The sequence below is a fragment of the Hordeum vulgare genome, chromosome 3H (assembly GCF_904849725.1).
Source record: "Hordeum vulgare subsp. vulgare chromosome 3H, MorexV3_pseudomolecules_assembly, whole genome shotgun sequence".
Classification (NCBI taxonomy): Eukaryota; Viridiplantae; Streptophyta; class Magnoliopsida; order Poales; family Poaceae; genus Hordeum; species Hordeum vulgare.
The window spans coordinates 466857413-466876028 of NC_058520.1; the positions used below are offsets into that span (position 1 = coordinate 466857413).

Below are 18616 nucleotides of genomic sequence, written 5' to 3' on the forward strand. Positions count from 1 at the left end.
GATGTGGTGCGATATAAAGCAAGGCTTGTAGCACAAGATTTCACGCAGAAAACTCAGCATTGATTTCAATTGAACATACTCTCCAGTAATGAGTAGAACCACTTTCTGATATCTTATATCTTTGACAGTGCAAAATTGTCTATCCATGCAGATGATGGACGTCGTGACCGCATATCTTTACGGGTCACTAGATTCAGACATATATATGAAGGTTCGTTACGGAATCTCTATCTTGAATAGAAGTGCAAATCGCAAAATGTATTGTGTAAAGTTGGATAAGTCATTATATGGCTTAAGGCAGTCGGGACGGATGTGGTACAACTGACTCAGTGAGTTCCTTCTTTAGAATGGTTACTCCAATAGTGATGATTGCCCATGTGTCTTCATCAAGAAGTCCTCTACAGGATTTTGCATCATTTCTGTGTATGTTGATGATCTCAGCATCATTGGCAACACACGAGACATTGATGAAGCACGCAATCACCTAAAGGTCGAATTTGAGATGGAGGATTTGGGTAAAACCAAATTTTGCTTAGGTATCCAACTTGAGCACCTTCCCTCGGGAATCACGGTACACCAAGCTACCTATATCCAGAAAATATTAAAGAAATTTAATATGGACAAATCGTATCCATCTAAAACTCCTATGGTGGTTCGATCTCTATATCTAGAGAAAGATCCGTTCAGGCCAAGGGATGATGCAGAACAGGTGTTGGGACCTGAAGTTCCATACCCCAATACCGTTGGAGCGCTTATGTATCTTGCAAATTGCATAAGACTTGATATTGCATTTGCAGTGAATCTACTTGCTAGACACAACGCAGCTCCTACCAAACGTCATTGGTGTGGAGTGAAGAATATATTTTGATATCTCCAAGGCATAAAGGATCTTGGCCTATTTTTCGAGTTCGAGACAAATTTGGATTGTCATATGATTGAATATGCACATGCCGGTTATTTGTCTCATCTCCATAATGCTGGACCACAAACCGGCTTTGTGTTCCTACATGGTGGTACTGCTATATCATTTAAGTCTTCAAAACAGACTATGGTGACAACATCTACAAATCGTTCTGAAATAATTTCATTATTTGAAGCATCACGTGAATGTGTATGGCTTCGCACAATGATAAACCATATACAAGTCATGTGGAATTGGTTCGATAGGATCACCCACCATTATCTATAAGGATAATACGGTATGTGTTCCACAAATGCAAACACCATACATCAAGAATAATATCACTAAGCATATTTCTCCTAAGTGGTTTTCCCCCATAATCTTCAGAAAAAAGCAGGAAAATAAGCATCCTGCAAGTCAAACCATACGACAACCTTGCTGATTTATTTAATGAGTCTCTACCAAATTCAACATTCTAGAAATATGTTCATGGAATCAGTATGTAACGATTTAGGGACTTGCACGCATTAGCGGGTGTCTCTTTATGAAATATCCTTGTTTAATGACTATCTCATTATGCTATCTCTTTGTGAGTTTATGTTTCAAATTATCATCAAGTTCTCAGGAAGAACATTTTAAAGGAGACCCAACAATAGTGAGATGAGTCTACATTGTTAAGCGTAGATTAGGGAAAGTGTTAAGATTAAATTACCAATTGTAATTAAGATTATCAAGTTCTCGGGAAGAACATTTTAAAGGAGACCCAACAATAGTGAGATGAGTCTACATTGTTAAGCGTAGATTAGGGAAAGTGTTAAGATTAAATTACCAATTGTAATTAAGGAAAATCTCTCCTTCCCCAACGGACATGCGGTTGCACCCGCACGAACGTCTATGTCCGTCTGCAACCGACGCATCTCCCTGAAATCGACTCCTCCTATGGATCATTGTGTCTTTCCAGAAGATATATAAGCATCATGTAATCCACCAAACAAGGGGATTAAATCACTTGATTCAAAAACCCCAAAATCAGAAGAAAAAAAATTGATCCCATAAATTTGTACCGTAAAAAGATCACTCAACATCCTACAAGTATATAGGGTATGTGAGTTATCTTGTTGGTAACCATTGAGGAGGCCGAGGGGCGGCACATCACCAACCAAGCGATGCTCCAGCAGCTCCAAACCAAGAGGCAAGGTATGTACGAAGGCCAGATGAGCCCTGACAGTTCGCTTCCCTGTCCAGATTCAGCTCTTCCAAGCTCCTTTTCTCCGTGTGCACCAATACTACCCCAGACATGGACAGGCATGGACATGGTGAAGACGGGTCATTGCTTTGTGTAGGACATCATTTCAAATATGTAAAGAAAAGCTAGAAGAAACAACCAAGGAGGCATAATAGGACCTTTAACCAAACGCGAAAAGCTAGCCTACAAAACTAGCTAGAGGCTAATCCCGACGATCAACTCCGGTATACAAAATCGAGTAACGACACACTGAAAGAAAAGAAAAACACATTATTTGTTCCGATTAACCGTGACACAATAATCCAACGTCGGGCAAAATTTAAAGGCAAGTCAAGACAACGAGGATGGCGTTCAGGACAGCACAGCACACAACCTTCACTTCCCCCCTAGAGTGGGGAACTGTGACTGATCTTCGATAGATGGCGCAGCCGCCTGTCCGCGCTGGTATCCTCCTCCAAACCCGCCCCTGACTCCACGGCCCTCGCCGCGGCCCCTCCCACGCCCACGGCCGCCGTAGTACCGCTCTCCCTCGGCAGGCTTGAGGAACTCGTTGATGCTAAGAGACTGGAGAAAAGATTTGCAACATTAGCACCTAGAAATTTCTTTTTAAAAGCAATAACGGTAACACAACATAACCACCACAACCACAATGGACTTGTTACACAATATGTTAGCTGTTTAACCTAAGGTTGCCCCTTGCTTTTACCCCAAACAAACTAGCAATTGCACGGTTGATTCAGAATTCCAGATTCCAACCGAAGAAGATTGATCCAAATTCACCTAATTTGCTACATAACTGGCTAATTGACACAATAACAAAACTGTAAATTCAATGGAACTTCCAAAATCATGCTGTACCAAACTGGGACTATAGAAGACAAAAAAAGCTGAACAACTAATCAAATACAACTTTACTACGACTGCCAAATGTGAGAACTAATTGCACTCAGGATTATAAAATGCTACTCCCACCATTCACTATTATAAAATGTTCTGGATATTTCGATATGGATTACAACCGGACTGAAATAAGAGAACACACTAAAATACATCCGATTTAGACAAAAGTTAGAACATCTTATAATAGTGAACGGAGGGAGTAAACCATAAGAACACAAATAAGTATTACCTTCTTGGCACGTTCATCGCGCTCGGTACTTTCCTTCTTCTTCTCCTTGTCAGAACCCTAAGGAGACACGGCAAACTCATACATATATTCAAAAATTACCAAAGAATTTAAGAATTAAAATACCATATACTGCTAAACATACCAATTTAATGAAAATCTCATCATTGGCTTTCTTGGTAGACAGTGGCTGCAGAGACTGCAGGTCCTTGTCAACTTCAACCTTTCTTTCTTCAGTCTTCAATGCTAGTAGTGCTTTCCGCTGTTCCTCCCTTATTTTCTCGTACTCCTCTAGAGTCATCTCCTGTACAATTGAAATATTAGTACACCCAAAATTTGAGTGATGGCAGCAGACATGCATCAAGGAACCAAATGCCATAACATAAAGAAATAGGCAACCAAATTTGAGCCAAATAGGACTAGCTCCTGGGCAGGGGGTGTGCACTGACATCTCCAGCAGCATGAGAAGCTCGGTCCATGGAATTAGATAACAGTGCAATAGTAAATGAGCAGGTTCATCTACTATGATTTGATTGAAATGATCCACACATCTCTTGCACACAAATAGCAAGTCGGTGCTTTTGTGCAAACAAAGCAGGCAAATGAAGTAAGAAAATACTCAAGGCATGTTAGGAGCAGGAAAATATAACGAATGATTATTTTCCTGCGAAATGCACTAAAAACAGTGTTCCTAGTGCAAGAATTAAAATCCGCTAGAAACATATGAACCAAAAAAGAGTGCAATACATATTTGAGAGAAATCCAAAATCCTATTGTCTTAACTGCGAATTATGAAAATCCTTTTCTGGCTAGACCCTTCATTGCACCAAGGGTGAAGGAAGTACATCATCCCAACAGGATCAATGCCAACAGATAACAAGACAATAATGGACAAATAAAGGGCCAGATCAAGCCCTGCCTACTAGTAAACCACCAGCTACTACAAAACATTTGACTTCAGCAAACCTACACAAAAAGTGTAATCCCCGCACATAAATTGCATTTGGGTGTAGCCTTTACCTTATCCTCTTCATTCTCTTCCTCCTCCTTTGCAGCACCATCCTTCTGGCCTTTGTTCTCCTCTGTAGTTGGAGGAGCATCATCCTGCTCACCCTGCTTCTCAGCGCTGGGAGCATTATCCTCAATTTTGAGAGCTTCATCAGTTTCCCTGGTTACACAAAACAGATTCATCTCTTATAACTCCCTTCATCGATTCAGATAGTAGCGAAAAGCAGCAATTGATGGAAGTGTCCTTACTGTGCAAGACCTTCATCAGTGGAAGATCCCCAGTTCCCACGGCCTGCACCATCACGTTTCATCCCCTGGCCACGACCAGTCCCACTGTGGCGCTCATAGTTTCTCCGAGGCGGTCTCTCAGAGTCGTCACCAAACTCACTGTTGCGGTAACCACCACGTCTACCTCCGCCTCCACGGTATGGGGGTCGAGGGCCTCTCTCCCCGTCCCCGCCTCCAGTTACAGCGCCATCCCCACCATAACCTCCCTGGTAGCCATTCGTATTCTCGCTGCCATAGTCACGGTTCTGGCCGTACCGGCCGCCTCCTCTGCCGCGGCCAGGTTCACCACGGCCAAATCCTCCACGTGATGGTGGGCCTCCGTTCCTCGCATCCCTCGCTGGAAGAAAGTCAAATTAGAGGCTTCAATAAACTTCATGTTTGAGAAAATGGAGCTGGGATATAATCAAAAGTTCAAGCGGCGTATTAGAAGTAAGGCATATGTTCTAATTTCAAGCGATGAACAGCCCACGCCTCCACAACAAATGACATCAGATTTACAACCGACGTGGTAGACCAACCGAACCACATCAAAACAATCCATACCACGTCAAAATGAAATGCTTATCAGTAAACATGCCCAAACTAATCGCAAAAAAATAAATTTTGAATCAACCGAACCACATCAGATGCTGGAGAATGCCGAATTGCTCCAAATCCAGATCTGGCGCTCTTGGCGCTACAACTCACCAGCCTGTCCCGGGGGAGCGGGTTTGGTCGGCAACTTGGCTGCCGCCCCGGTCTGGGCCGCCTTCCCAGCAGGCGCAGCCTCCGGCTTGTTCGCCAGGGCCTTCTTTGCCGCCGCGGCCTGCGCCGCAGCAAGCAGCTGCGAGGGATCGTCGTTGTCGTCGGCTCCAAGGAGATCGAACTGGTTGAGGGACGACATGGCGGCGGCGGCGAGGATGGGGGGCTGCGGTGGATCAACAAGCTGTTCGGGAAGCAGACGGGAGACACGAGCTAGCAGCTTCGCCTGATGGGCCGCGATGCCATTAGAAGACGAGGTGGATGAGGGGTGGGGGGAGGGGTTTTGGATGCGGCGGCGGCGAGGGGTTGGGGGAGAGGGGAGAGGGGAGAGTGAGGAGAAACCCTAGCCGCACTCCTGCACGAGCTCATATCCTTTGTGTCGGGCTTTTTTTTTTACCATTTCTGCTCAGGGTCACGAAATTACGTTTGTAGCCTCCGGCTGGAGAATATTTACGGCGCTGTTTCAGTGCTACTATGCCGCGCCGAGGGTGGCAAAGCGGGGTGGGTAGTTTGGGGATTCTCCGGCACAGTAAGTCCCCGGGAAGCTGAGGCACTGCCTTGTTGGGAATCTGGGCATCTGAAGCTGTGGGCCGTCATCGGACGGTTGGGATTTGCTCTTCTATGTAAAACTAGGGGGGCTAGGAAATTGTGAAAAGTAGTAAGATGGGTGTGCTACATGACAAAAACCAATATAGAACATAGTTTACTCAACTTATTTCAACTCGGATGTGACTAATACAGTATTACATTGGACGAATTGGAATAAGGTCTATAGATGAGATGAGAATCTTGGTAACATTCCCTCTCGAGATTCAATGAGCTTTTGCACAAAAAGGTTGTCGGATTCAAAATTTAAACAAGGATGAAACGGTAGATCACCAGCTCGGATATTTATAAGCAGGATAGGAAATTTACACTTTGGATCAGGGTGACAAGCAAGGTCGAAATCCAGACCATTCATGCCTCCGAGATCACTGATGTATTTATATACAACAAACAAAGCATATCATATCTCGTAGCCCGAGCTCGTGATATTTGGTTTGTATTTACCCGAAACATTTAGTGCACGTGGGGTCACATGTTTGACAAATCAAACCCGAATCATTTAGTATGCGGACGGTAAGCTACACCCACTCGCCACTGTCATATTGTAGCACGCTCCCTCCTCCCAATGCCTATCCCCTCATATTCGTCGTGTTCCTACTCCACAATGCATTGTAGTTTGCTCCTCCAATCCAGCGACATGTGACCAAGATCACCCCACCACCCCTCCGACTAGATCAATTCCTCGGTATATCTGTTCCATCCCTCTCACCACACCAATACAACCAATCGGTGGCTTGACCACACCAATACGCAACTAACTAAGCAAATTGCACTCCTATTAACAACGCAGTGATATATATGAAGGACCAAAGATGTGTTAAATGTTAGTCGGCGGGGGTAAATAAGCGACTATCGAAATTAACATTTTCATAGTTGCTTTTATAGGCTAGTTGTGGAGGTGTAAATTTTCTAGATATGCAATGAGGTGATACCCTTATATGTTGGGTTACAACAAGCTAATAAACTACGCAAGGAAACTAAGAAGGCAAGCAATAGTAATAAGTAAAACTAGGTTAGAGGCAACAAAGAAAGCAAGTAATAACGACAAATAAAGGTTGGTTAAAGATGACCTAAAGTGTCTCTTGGAGGTGTGTTAATCTTTGTTAGAGGGCTAGGGAGAACGAATGCTCCCACGACAACAAATATCTCACTTAAGTCTCCATGAAACTTGGTCAACGGAAGCTCAAGTTTCCTCTCGCTAGGTGATAAGGGGCAAACCGTGGGTGTACGATCTTTCACGAATTGGATGGGGATTCCTCAAGAACACGATGAACACGGGGATGAACAAGGAGAAATCACAAGAGAAAACACTCAAGAACAAGTCCAATCACACATCCACTAGACTCACCACACACAAGATCCACAAGGGTACATGAACAACAAAGGGGAAGTAAGATACATGGTAGAGTTCATCCCAAATCCCATGGGGAGCTGGGGCCTTGAATCCAGTAGGGGATCTTCCCTCGTAAGGGTCCTTGACATCCACTACGTGGTCTTCTCACACGAAGGCATCTCCATGGGAGGAGGTAGTAGATGGAGCTTGTTGGGTAACGTAGTAATTTCAAAAAAGTTCCTACGTCATGCAAGGATCTATCTATGAAGAAACCAACAACGAGCAAAGGGGTAGAGCATCTTCATACCTTTGAAGATTGCTAAGTGGAAGCGTTGCTAGAACACGGTTGATGGAGTCGTACTCGCGGTGGATTCCGATCTATGCACCGAACGACGGTGCCTTCGCGTTCAACACACGTGCAGCGCGGTGACGTCTCCAACGCCTTGATCCAACAAGGAGGGAGGAGAGGTTGAGGGAGAGCTTCGGCAGCACGACGGCATGGTGACGGTGGAGCTACGTGGCACTCCGTCACGGCTTTGCCAAGCACTACGGAGAACGAGGAGAACGAGGAGTAGGGTTGCGCCGAGAGATAGAGAAAAGTTGTCTCAAATCAGCCCCAAAACCCTCACTATATATAAGAGGAGAGCGAGGAGGGTGACCACCCTTAGGGTTTCCCACCCCTAAGGGTGCGGCAGCCCTAGATGGCCCTTGGGGCGGCGGCCAAGGTGGAGGCGCCCTAGGGTGGGCCTTGAGGCCCAAGGTGGCCTCCCCACGCCTAGGGTTTTGCCTCCTCCACCCCTTGTTGCGCCTTCGGCTGATTGTGGAGGCGCACCAGCCCACTTAGGGGCTGGTTCCCACCCACTTTTGACCCCATGTAGCAGCTTGGGGCTGGTGGCCCTTGCCGGTGGACCCCCGGAACCCTTCCGGTGGTCCCGATACATTACCGATGTCGCGCGAAACACTTATGGTGACCAATTCCTCACTTCCTATATATAAATCTTTACATCCGGACCATTCTAGAACTCCTCGTGACGTCCGGTATCTCATCTGGGACTCCGAACAATCTTCGGTAACCACGTACACTATTCTCCTATAACCCTAGCGTCATCGAACCTTAAGTGTGTAGACCCTACGGGTTCGGGAAACATGCAGACATGACCGAGGCACCTCTCCGGTCAATAACCAACAACGAGATCTGGATATCCATGTTGGTTCCCGCATGTTCCACGATGATCTCATCGGATGAACCATGATGTCAGGGATTCGATCAATCCCGTATGCAATTCCCGTTGTCTACCGGTATGATACTTACCCAAGATTCGATCGTAGGTATCCCTACACCTTGTTCAATCTCGTTGCCGGCAAGTCTCTTTATTCGTTCAGTAACACAACATCACGTGGCTAAATTTGTAGTCACACTGAGCTCAATATGATGATAGTCTCATTGTAGTCAATCCCTTGAACTTGTCGAAGACCCTTAGCGACAAGTCGAGCCTTATAGATGGTCACATTACCATCTGCGTCAATCTTCCTCTTAAAGATCCATTTATTTTCTATGGCTCGCTGATCATCGGGCAAGTCCACTGATACGTCCATTTTGCATCATGCTTTCATGTTGATATTTATCGCTTTATGGGCTATTATATTACCTTGTGGTACCATACTTATGCCTTTTCTCTCTTATTTTGCAAGATTTATTTGAAGAGGGAGAATACCGGCAGCTGGAATTCTGGATTGGAAAAGGAGCAAGTCTGAGTCCTCTATTCTACACAACTCCAACTGTCTTGAAAATCAACGTGGAATTTTTGGGGAATATATAAAAGATATTGGGCCAAAGAAGTACCAGAGGGGAGCTACCAGGGCCCCACAAGCCTGGTAGCCGCCACCCCCCTGGTGGCGGCTACAGGGCTTGTGGGCTCCCTGACGTCCCACTGGCCCCCCTCTTTTGCTATATAAAGGGTTTCGTTCCAGAAAAAATCAAGGCGGAGCTTTTTCGTGGATTCTCCGCCGCCACAAGGTGGAACTTGAGCAGATCCAATCTAGAGCTCCGGCAGGACGATCCTGCCGGGGAAACTTCCCTCTCGGAGGGGGAAATCGTCGCCATCGTCATCACCAACACTCCTCTCGTCGGAGGGGAGTCATCTCCATCAACATCTTCATCAGCACCATCTCCTCTCCAAACCCTAGTTCATCTCTTGTAACCAATCTCCGTCTCGTGACTCCGATTGGCACTTGTAAGGTTGCTAGTAGTGTTGATTACTCTTTATAGTTGATGCTAGTTGGATTACTTGGTGTAAGAGTTTATGTTCAGATCCTTGATGCTACTCATTACACCTCTGATCATGATTATGATTATGCTTTGTGAGTAGTTACTTTTGTTCCTGAGGACACGGGATAAGTCATGCTAATAATAGTCATGTGAATTTGGTATTCGTTCGGTATTTTGGTATGTTGTATGTTGTCTTTTCCTCTATTGGTGTTATGTGAACGTCGACTACATAACACTTCACCATGTTTGGGTCTAGAGGAAGGCATTGGGGAGTAGTAAGTAGATGATGGGTTGCTAGAGTGACAGAAGCTTAAACCCAGACTATGCGTTGCTTCGTAAGGGGCTTATTTGGATCCACTAGTTTAATGCTATGGTTAGACGTTGTCTTAATTCTTCTTTCGTAGTTGCGGATGCTTTCAAGAGGGGTTAATCATAAGTGGAATGCTTGTACAAGTAAGGGCAGTACCCAAGCGCCGGTCCACCCACATATCAAACTATCAAAGTAACGAACGTGAATCACGTGAACATGATGAAACTAGCATGACAGAAATTCCCGTGTGTCCTCGGGAGTGTTTTCCTCCTATAAGACTTTGTTCAGTCTTGTCCCTCGCTACAAAAGGGATTGGGCCACTTTGCTGCACCGTTGCTACTACTTGTTACTTGTTACTTTTCGCTTGCTACGTTTCACGTCGCTACACCATCACTTGTTACCGCTACTTTCAGTGCTTGCAGTTATTACCTTGCTGAAAACTGTTTATCAGAGCCTTCTGCTCCTCGTTGGGTTCGACACTCTTACTTATCGAAAGGACTACGATTGATCCCCTATACTTGTGGGTCATCAAGACTCTTTTCTGGCGTCGTTGTTGGGGAGTGAAGCGCCTTTGGTAAGTGGAATTTGGTAAGGAAACATTTATATACTGTGCTAAAATTTATTGTCACTTGTCACTATGGAAACTGTTCCTTTGAGGAGTTTGTTCGGGGTATCTTCACCATGAACGGAAGCACGAGGAGTTGTTACTCAACCTGAGGTACCTACTGAAAATATCTTTTATGAAACTCCTTCGGGTATGCTTGAGAAACTGCTGGCTAATCCTTTTACAGGAGATGGATCTTCACATCCAGACTTGCATCTGATCTATGTAGATGAAGTTTGTGGTTTATTTAAGCTTGCAGGTTTGCCCGAGGATGAGGTAAATAAGAAAGTATTTCCTTTATCTTTGAAGGATAAGGCGTTGACATGGTATATGCTATGTGATGATACTAGATCATGGGACTACAATCGGTTGAAATTAGAATTTCATCAAAAGTTTTATCCTATGCATTTAGTACATCGTGATCGGAATTATATTTATAAATTTTGGCCCCGTGACAGGGAAAGCATAGCTCAAGTTTGGGGGAGGCCTAAATCAATGCTATTTCATGCCCCAATCATGAGTTCTCGAGAGAAATTATCACGCAACTTTTATGCTCGGCTTTCTCATGAAGATCGTACCATGCTTGACACTTCTTGTACCGGTTCTTTTATGGAGAAGGATATTGACCGCAAGTGGAATTTATTGGAAAGAATCAAATGTAACTGAAGATTGGGAGCTTGAAGAAGGTAAGGAGTCAGGTATGAATTTCCAGTTTGATTGCGTTAAATCTTTTGTTGAAAGAAACACTTCTAGAGATTTTAGCGCTAAGTATGGACTTGACTCTGAGATAGTAGCTTCTCTATGTGAATCTTTTGCTGCTCATGTTTATCTTCCCAAAGAGAAGTGGTTTAAATATCATCCACCTGTAGAAGTCAACATAGCCAAACCCAATCTAGTTGAGGAGAAAGTCATTGCCTTTAGTGATCCTATTGTTCCTTGTGCCTACGCTGAGAAACCACCATACCCTGCTAGGAAAAAGGATTATTCTAAAGCTCCAACTGTGATACGTAGGGGTTACATTAGACCACTTGCACCCCGTGAGGAAATTAGAGTTGAACCTAGTGTTGCTATTATCAAAGATCTCTTAGCCGAAGACATAGACGGGCATGTTATCAAATTCTGTGAGGACTCTGCTAGAATTGCTAAACCTGACGCGAAAGACAAATACGGATGTGTAGTTGGCCTGCCCGTTGTTTCTGTCAAGATATGAGATCACTGTTATCATGGTTTATGTGATATGGGTGCTAGTGTTAGTGCAATACCCCGGTCCCTTTATGATGAAATAAAAAATGAGATCGCACCCGCTGAGTTAGAACCCATTGATGTCACTATTACGCTAGCTAATAGAGACACTATCTGCCCTTTGGGAATTGTGAGAGACGTAGAAGTCCTGTGTGGTAAGACGAAGTATCCTACTGATTTCCTCGTCCTTGCTACTGCACAAGATAGCTTTTGTCCCATCATATTCGGTAGACCTTTTCTCAACACTTTCAATGCTCACATTGATTGCGTTAAACAGACTGTCACTGTTAGTTTTGAGGGTGTGTCTCATGAATTTAACTTCTCCAAGTTTGGAAGACAACCCCATGAAAATAAGTCGTCTAGTAGGGATGGAATCATTGCTCTTGCATCTATTGCCGTACCTCCTACGGATCCTTTAGAGCAATATCTGCTTGAGCATGAAAATGATATGCATATGGATGAAAGAGATGAGATAGATAAAATTGTCTTAGAGCAATATCCTATTCTCAAGAATAATCTGCCTGTTGAACTGCTTGGGGATCCTCCCCCACCGAAGGGTGATCCTGTGTTCGAGCTTAAACAGTTGCCTGATACTCTTAAGTATGCCTATCTTGATGAGAAGGAGGTACATCATGTTATTATTAGTGCTCTCCTCTCGAATCACGAAGAGAAGAAGTTACTAAAAACTTTGAGGAAGCATCGCGCGCCTATTGGATATACTCTTGATGATCTTAAGGGTATTAGTCCCACTCTATGTCAGCACAAGATTAAAACTGACCCTGATTCTAAACCAGTTGCTGATCATCAAAGGAGATTAAATCCTAAGATGAAAGAGATCGTGAGAAAAGAAATATTAAAGCTTCTGGAAGCAGGAATCATTTATCTTGTTGCTCATAGTGATAGGGTAAGTCTAGTACATTGCGTACCTAAGAAGGGAGGTATCACCATCGTTCCTAATGATAAGAATGAATTAATCCCACAAAGGATTATTACTGGCTATAGGATGGTGATAGACTTCCGGAAACTGAACAAGGCAACCAGGAAAGACCATTATCCTTTGCCGTTTATCGACCAAAAGCTAGAAAGGCTATCCAAACACACACACTTCTGCTTTCTAGACGGTTATTCAGGTTTCTCGCAAATACCTGTTGCACAATCTGATCAGGAGAAAACCACTTTCACCTGCCCCTTCGGTACCTTTGCTTATAGACGTATGCCTTTTGGCTTATGCAATGCACCTGCCACCTTTGAAAGATGTATGATGGCTATATTCTCTGACTTTTGTGAAAAGATTGTCGAGGTTTTCATGGATGACTTCTCCGTTTACGGGTCTTCCTTTGATGATTGCCTCAGCAACCTTGATCGAGTCTTACAAAGATGCAAAGATACCAACCTCGTCTTGAATTGGGAGAAGTGCCACTTTATGGTTAATGAAGGCATTGTCTTAGGACACAAAATTTCTGAAAGAGGCATTGAAGTTGATAAGGCTAAGGTTGATGCAATTGAGAAAATGCATTGCCCCATAGATATCAGAGGTATACGAAGTTTCCTAGGTCATGCTGGTTTCTATAGAAGGTTCATTAAAGACTTCTCTAAGATTTCTAGGCCTCTTACCAACCTATTGCAGAAGGATGTTCCTTTTGTTTCTGATGAAGATTGTGAGGAAGCTTTCGAAATACTTAAGAAGGCCTTGATAACCGCACCTATTGTTCAACCACCTGACTGGAACTTGCCCTTTGAAATCATGTGCGGCGCTAGTGATTATGCTGTCGGTGCTCTTATAGGACAAAGAGTTGACAAGAAGTTGAATGTTATTCACTACGCTAGTAAAACTCTAGACAGTGCCCAAAGAAACTATGCCACTACGGAAAATGAGTTTTTAGTAGTCGTGTTTGCATGTGAAAAGTTCAGATCTTATATAGTTGACTCCAAAGTCACTACTCACTCTGATCATGTTGCTATTATGTACCTTATGGAGAAGAAGGATGCTAAGCCTAGGCTAATCAGATGGGTTCTCCTGCTACAGGAATTTGATTTGCACGTTGTTGACCGAAAGGGTGCTGATAACCCTGTAGCAGATAACTTGTCCAGGCTAGAGAATGTCCTTGATGACCCACGACCTATTGATGAGAGCTTTCCTGATGAGCAATTAAATGTCATCCACACTTCACATAGTGCACCGTGGTATGCTGATTACGGAAATTATATCGTAGCCAAATACATACCACCCAGTTTCACCTAGCAGCAAAAGAAGAAATTCTTCTTTGATTTGAGACACTACTTTTGGGATGATCCTCACCTTTATAAGGAAGGAGTAGATGGTGTTATTATACGTTGTGTGCGTGAACATGAACAGGGACAAATCCTGCAGAAGTGTCATTCCGAAGCCTACGGAGGACACCACGTTGGAGATAGAACTGCTCATAAGGTATTGCAATCAGGTTTCTATTGGCCCACTCTCTTCAAGGATGCCCGTAAGTTTGTCTTGTCTTGTGACGAATGCCAAAGAATAGGGAACATCAGTAAGCGTCAGGAAATGCCTATGAACTATTCACTTGTCATTGAACCTTTTGATGTCTGGGGCTTTGATTATATGGGACCCTTCCCGAGTTCCAATGGGTACACTCACATCTTAGTTGCTGTGGATTACGTGACTAAGTGGGTAGAAGCTATCCCCACTAGAAATGCTGATCACCACACCTCTATTAATATGCTTAAAGAAGTCATTTTCCCAAGATTTGGAGTCCCTAGATATCTGATGACTGATGACGGTTCACACTTCATTCATGGTTTTTTTCGCAAGATGCTTGCTAAGTATGATGTCAACCATAGAGTTGCATCTCCTTATCATCCTTAGTCTAGTGGTCAAGTGGAGTTGAGTAATAGGGAGATCAAATTGATCTTACAAAAGACTGTCAATAGATCTCGAAAGAATTGGTCTAGTAAACTTGACGATGCACTATGGGCTTATAGGACTGCTTATAAGAATCCCAGGGGCATGTTGCCGTATAAAATGGTGTACGGTAAGTACTATCATTTACCTCTTGAGCTGGAACACAAGGCTTATTGGGCAATCAAAGAGCTTAACTTCGATTTCAAACTTGCCGGTGAGAAGCGGTTGGTTGATATCAGCTCATTATATGAATGGAGGGCCCAGGCATATGAGAATGCCAAGTTGTTCAAGGAAAAGGTTAAGAGATGGCACGACAAAAGGAAGGTCCTTACGTTGTTGAGGAAGTATATCGTTCCGGTGCCATCAAAATCAATAACACGGAAGGAAATTTTCCTAGAGTGGTAAATGGGCAAAGAATCAAGCATTATATCTCTGGTACTCCCATAAATGTTGAGACCAATATCATCAATATCATAACTCCAGAGGAGTACATTAGGTATGTTTATCAGCCTGTTTTTGACCTTGAAAACGAAGAGGTATGTGTTTCGGCAAGTAATTGGACTCCGAAGCTTTTCCAATAGGAAATTTCCTCCGTTTTGGAATTTTTGGAAAATTAGAAAAATTAAAAGCAGTCCGGAGAGCGCACGAGGCGGCCACAAGCTTGGTAGCCGCCACCTACCCCCCTGGCGGCGGCTACAGAGCTTGTGGGCACCTCGTGTGCCTCCCGGACTCTGTTTTCTTGCGGAGCACTACTTCTGGTCCAGAAAAAATCATTATATATACGCCCGAGGGTTTTGATCTCCGTATCGCGCAGTTTTCCTCTGTTTTTGTTTCGAGCTTGTTGTGTGCCGCAGATTTAGAGCAAAGATGTCTCAGGAATCTGTTGGGGAGTATGATCTCCCCCAAGTTCATGAAGAAGTAGATGCTGATCTGAGAAGAGTAGAAGTCACGGAAGCTAGGGACAAAGCTAAGGAGAAAACCCATGCTAGGGAGGAAGTTCAACCTATGTTCAACATTGAAGACGTTGAAGGAGTAGATTTTCTCCAACCCGTCCTCCACGTGTTGTCTCCATCCTTGATTGAACTCTTGAGGTTTTGCGAAACAACTCGTGCTCGCAATATTTCCCTTTCTCGTGAAGTTGTTTTGCTGGAAAACCATGTCGCAGATCTCAAAGGTATAAACCAAAGATTGATAGCTCTCTTGGAATCAAAGGCAACAACACCACCACCATCACCACCAAAGGAAGACAACTAAGCATTGGTATGGGCAATCCCCTTGGCTTTTGCCAAGCTTGGGGGAGTTGCCCTGGTATCGTATCACCTTTATATCTTTTGCTTTTACCTTTGTTTTAATTCTTTCCTTTTCAGTTTTTATTTCTTCTCTTAGTGGAATAAGTCTTTAGTGTTTAGTTTGAGTCTTTTGCTTTGTGTCTCCCCCGATGTATTCGAGCTTGCGAGCTATATAATAAAGAGTATCTTAGTCAAGGGTTTTGTTTTGTACCGTGATCAAAAGTATTAAAAGAACGATAGCATGAAAGATCATGAGATGATCTTATGGGAAGTGATAGCTTCACATATAACAAGTATGATGATTGAAACCTGTTGAGAATGGACCAACATAGACCCCATTCATTGTTGCAATTAATAAGAAGTAATAAGGAAGGAAAGGTTCACATATAAATATATCATCTTAGACACTTTCTCTAATTGTGAACACTCACCAAACTATTACATGCTTAGAAGTAGATGTTGGACAAGGAAGACAACATAATGAATTGTGTTTGCTTGATTCCAAACAATGTTATATGATTAGAGATCCCTTAACATGTGACGATTGCTTCCACCTCATATTAGCCAAAACTCCTGCACCAAGTAGAGATACTACTTGTGCATCCATAAACCTCCGACCAGTTTTGCCATGAGAGTCCACCATACCTACCTATGGATTGAATAAGATCCCTCAAGTAAGTTGTCATCGGTGCAAGCAATAAAAATTGCTCTCTAATATGTATGATCTATTAGTGTGTGGAAAATAAGCTTTATACGAACCTGTGATGAGGAAGACATAAAAGCGACAGACTGCATAATAAAGTTCTTTATCACAGGAGGCAATATAAAGTGACGTTCCTTCGCACTAAGAGGACACGCATCCAAACCTCAAAAGCGCATGACAACCTCTGCTTCCCTCTACGAAGGGCCTATCTTGTACCTTTACCTTTTTTCCCTTGAAAGAGTCATGGTGATCTTCACCAATTCCCCATTTTGCCTTTGTCTTGGCTACAGTCACATGCTTGGGAAAGATCTATATTCATATATCAACTTGGAGATGAGTGCGTATGCTTTATTATTGTTGACTTTACCCTTGAGGTAAATGGTTGGTAGGCAAAACTATAAGCCCCTATCTTCCTCTGTGTCCAGCTGAAACTTTGATCCCATGAGTACAACGTTGTAACAATTGTGGAAAACAAAAGAGATGATTGAGTATGTGGGTTTGCTTTACAAGTTCTTATTTGACTCTTTCTGATGTTATGATAAATTGCAATTGCTTCAATGACTATGGACTGTTGTTGGCTACTTCTCGGTAAGGTTTTTGCTTCATACTTTGCTTTGTGAAGGAATTGTTACTTCCCCATAAGAATCTTTATGATGTATTGTTGTTCTATGTGTGATCATGATGCCCTCATGTCCGTATTATGTTTTATCGACACCTTCATCCCTAAGCATGTGGACATGTTTATGGAACTTGGTTTTCGCTTGAGGACAAGCAAGGTCTAAGCTTGGGGGAGTTGATACGTCCATTTTGCATCATGCTTTCATGTTGATATTTATCGCTTTATGGGATGTTATATTACCTTGTGGTACCATGCTTATGCCTTTTCTCTCTTATTTTCCAAGGTTTATTTGAAGAGGGAGAATACCGGCAGCTCGAATTATCGACTGGAAAAGGAGCAAGTCTGAGTCCTCTATTCTGCACAACTCCAATTGCCCTGAAAATCAACGTGGAATTTTTTGGGAATATATAAAAAATACTGGGCGAAAGACGTACCAGAGGGGAGATACCAGGGCCCCACAAGCCAGGTAGCCGCCACCCCCTGGTGGCGGCTACAGGGCTTGTGGGCTCCCTGACGGCCCACTGGCCCCCCTCTTTTGCTATATGAAGGGTTTCGTTCCAGAAAAAATCAAGGCAGAGCTTTTTCGTGGATTCTTCGTCGCCACGAGGCGGAACTTGAGCAGATCCAATCTAGAGCTCCGGCAGGACGATCCTGTCGGGGAACTTCCCTCCCTGAGGGGGAAATCGTCGCCATCGTCATCACAAACACTCCTCTCGTTGGAGGGGAGTCATCTCCATCAACATCTTCATCAGCACCATCTCCTCTCCAAACCCTAGTTCATCTCTTGTAACCAATCTCCGTCTCGCGACTCCGATTGGCACTTGTAAGGTTGCTAGTAGTGTTGATTACTCTTTGTAGTTGATGCTAGTTGGATTACTTGGTGGAAGAGTTTATGTTCAGATCCTTGATGCTACTCATTACACCTCTGATCATGATTACGATTATGCTTTGTGAGTAGTTACTTTTGTTCCTGAGGACATGGGATAAGTCATGCTGATAATAGTCATGTGAATTTGGTACTTGTTCGGTATTTTGATATGTTGTATGTTGTCTTTTCCTCTAGTGGTGTTATGTGAACGTCGACTACATAACACTTCACCATGTTTGGGTCTAGAGGAAGGCATTGGGGAGTAGTAATTAGATGATGGGTTGCTAGAGTGACAGAAGCTTAAACCCCAGCCTATGCGTTGCTTCGTAAGGGGCTGATTTGGATCCACTAGTTTAATGCTATGGCTAGACGTTGTCATAATTCTTCTTTTGTAGTTGCGGATGCTTGCGAGAGGGGTTAATCATAAGTGGGATGCTTGTCCAAGTAAGGGCAGTACCCAAGCGCCGGTCCACCCACATATCAAACTATCAAAGTAATGAACGCGAATCACGCGAACATGATGAAACTAGCATGACAGAAATTCCCGTGTGTCCTCGGGAGCGTTTTTCC

The 18616-nt window shown here is 43.6% G+C and overlaps 1 protein-coding gene across 1 annotated transcript; it reads right to left on the bottom strand.

Moving 5' to 3' along the window:
- Nucleotides 1–2290: 2290 nt before the first annotated feature.
- On the bottom strand, nt 2291–5672 carry LOC123444307 (RGG repeats nuclear RNA binding protein A-like). The gene is made up of 6 exons (XM_045120990.1): nt 5257–5672; nt 4531–4906; nt 4294–4441; nt 3419–3577; nt 3277–3333; nt 2291–2711 (listed from the first exon to the last, which is right to left on the bottom strand). The coding sequence occupies exons 1-6, from the start codon at nt 5450–5452 to the stop codon at nt 2523–2525; spliced, it is 1125 nt and encodes a 374-aa protein (XP_044976925.1). The 5' UTR covers nt 5453–5672; the 3' UTR covers nt 2291–2522.
- Nucleotides 5673–18616: the final 12944 nt, after the last annotated feature.

What these genes read in the sequence shown, in the direction of transcription:
- LOC123444307 (XM_045120990.1), bottom strand. Translation starts at nt 5,452, where the DNA reads ATGTCGTCCCTCAACCAGTTCGATCTCCTTGGAGCCGACGACAACGAC. An exon ending in AAGAGAATGAAGAGGATAAG is followed by an intron (nt 3,578 to 4,293) that starts GTAAAGGCTACA and finishes TCAATTGTACAG; the next exon opens with GAGATGACTCTAGAGGAGTA. An exon ending in GCGATGAACGTGCCAAGAAG is followed by an intron (nt 2,712 to 3,276) that starts GTAATACTTATT and finishes TCTTTTCTCCAG; the next exon opens with TCTCTTAGCATCAACGAGTT.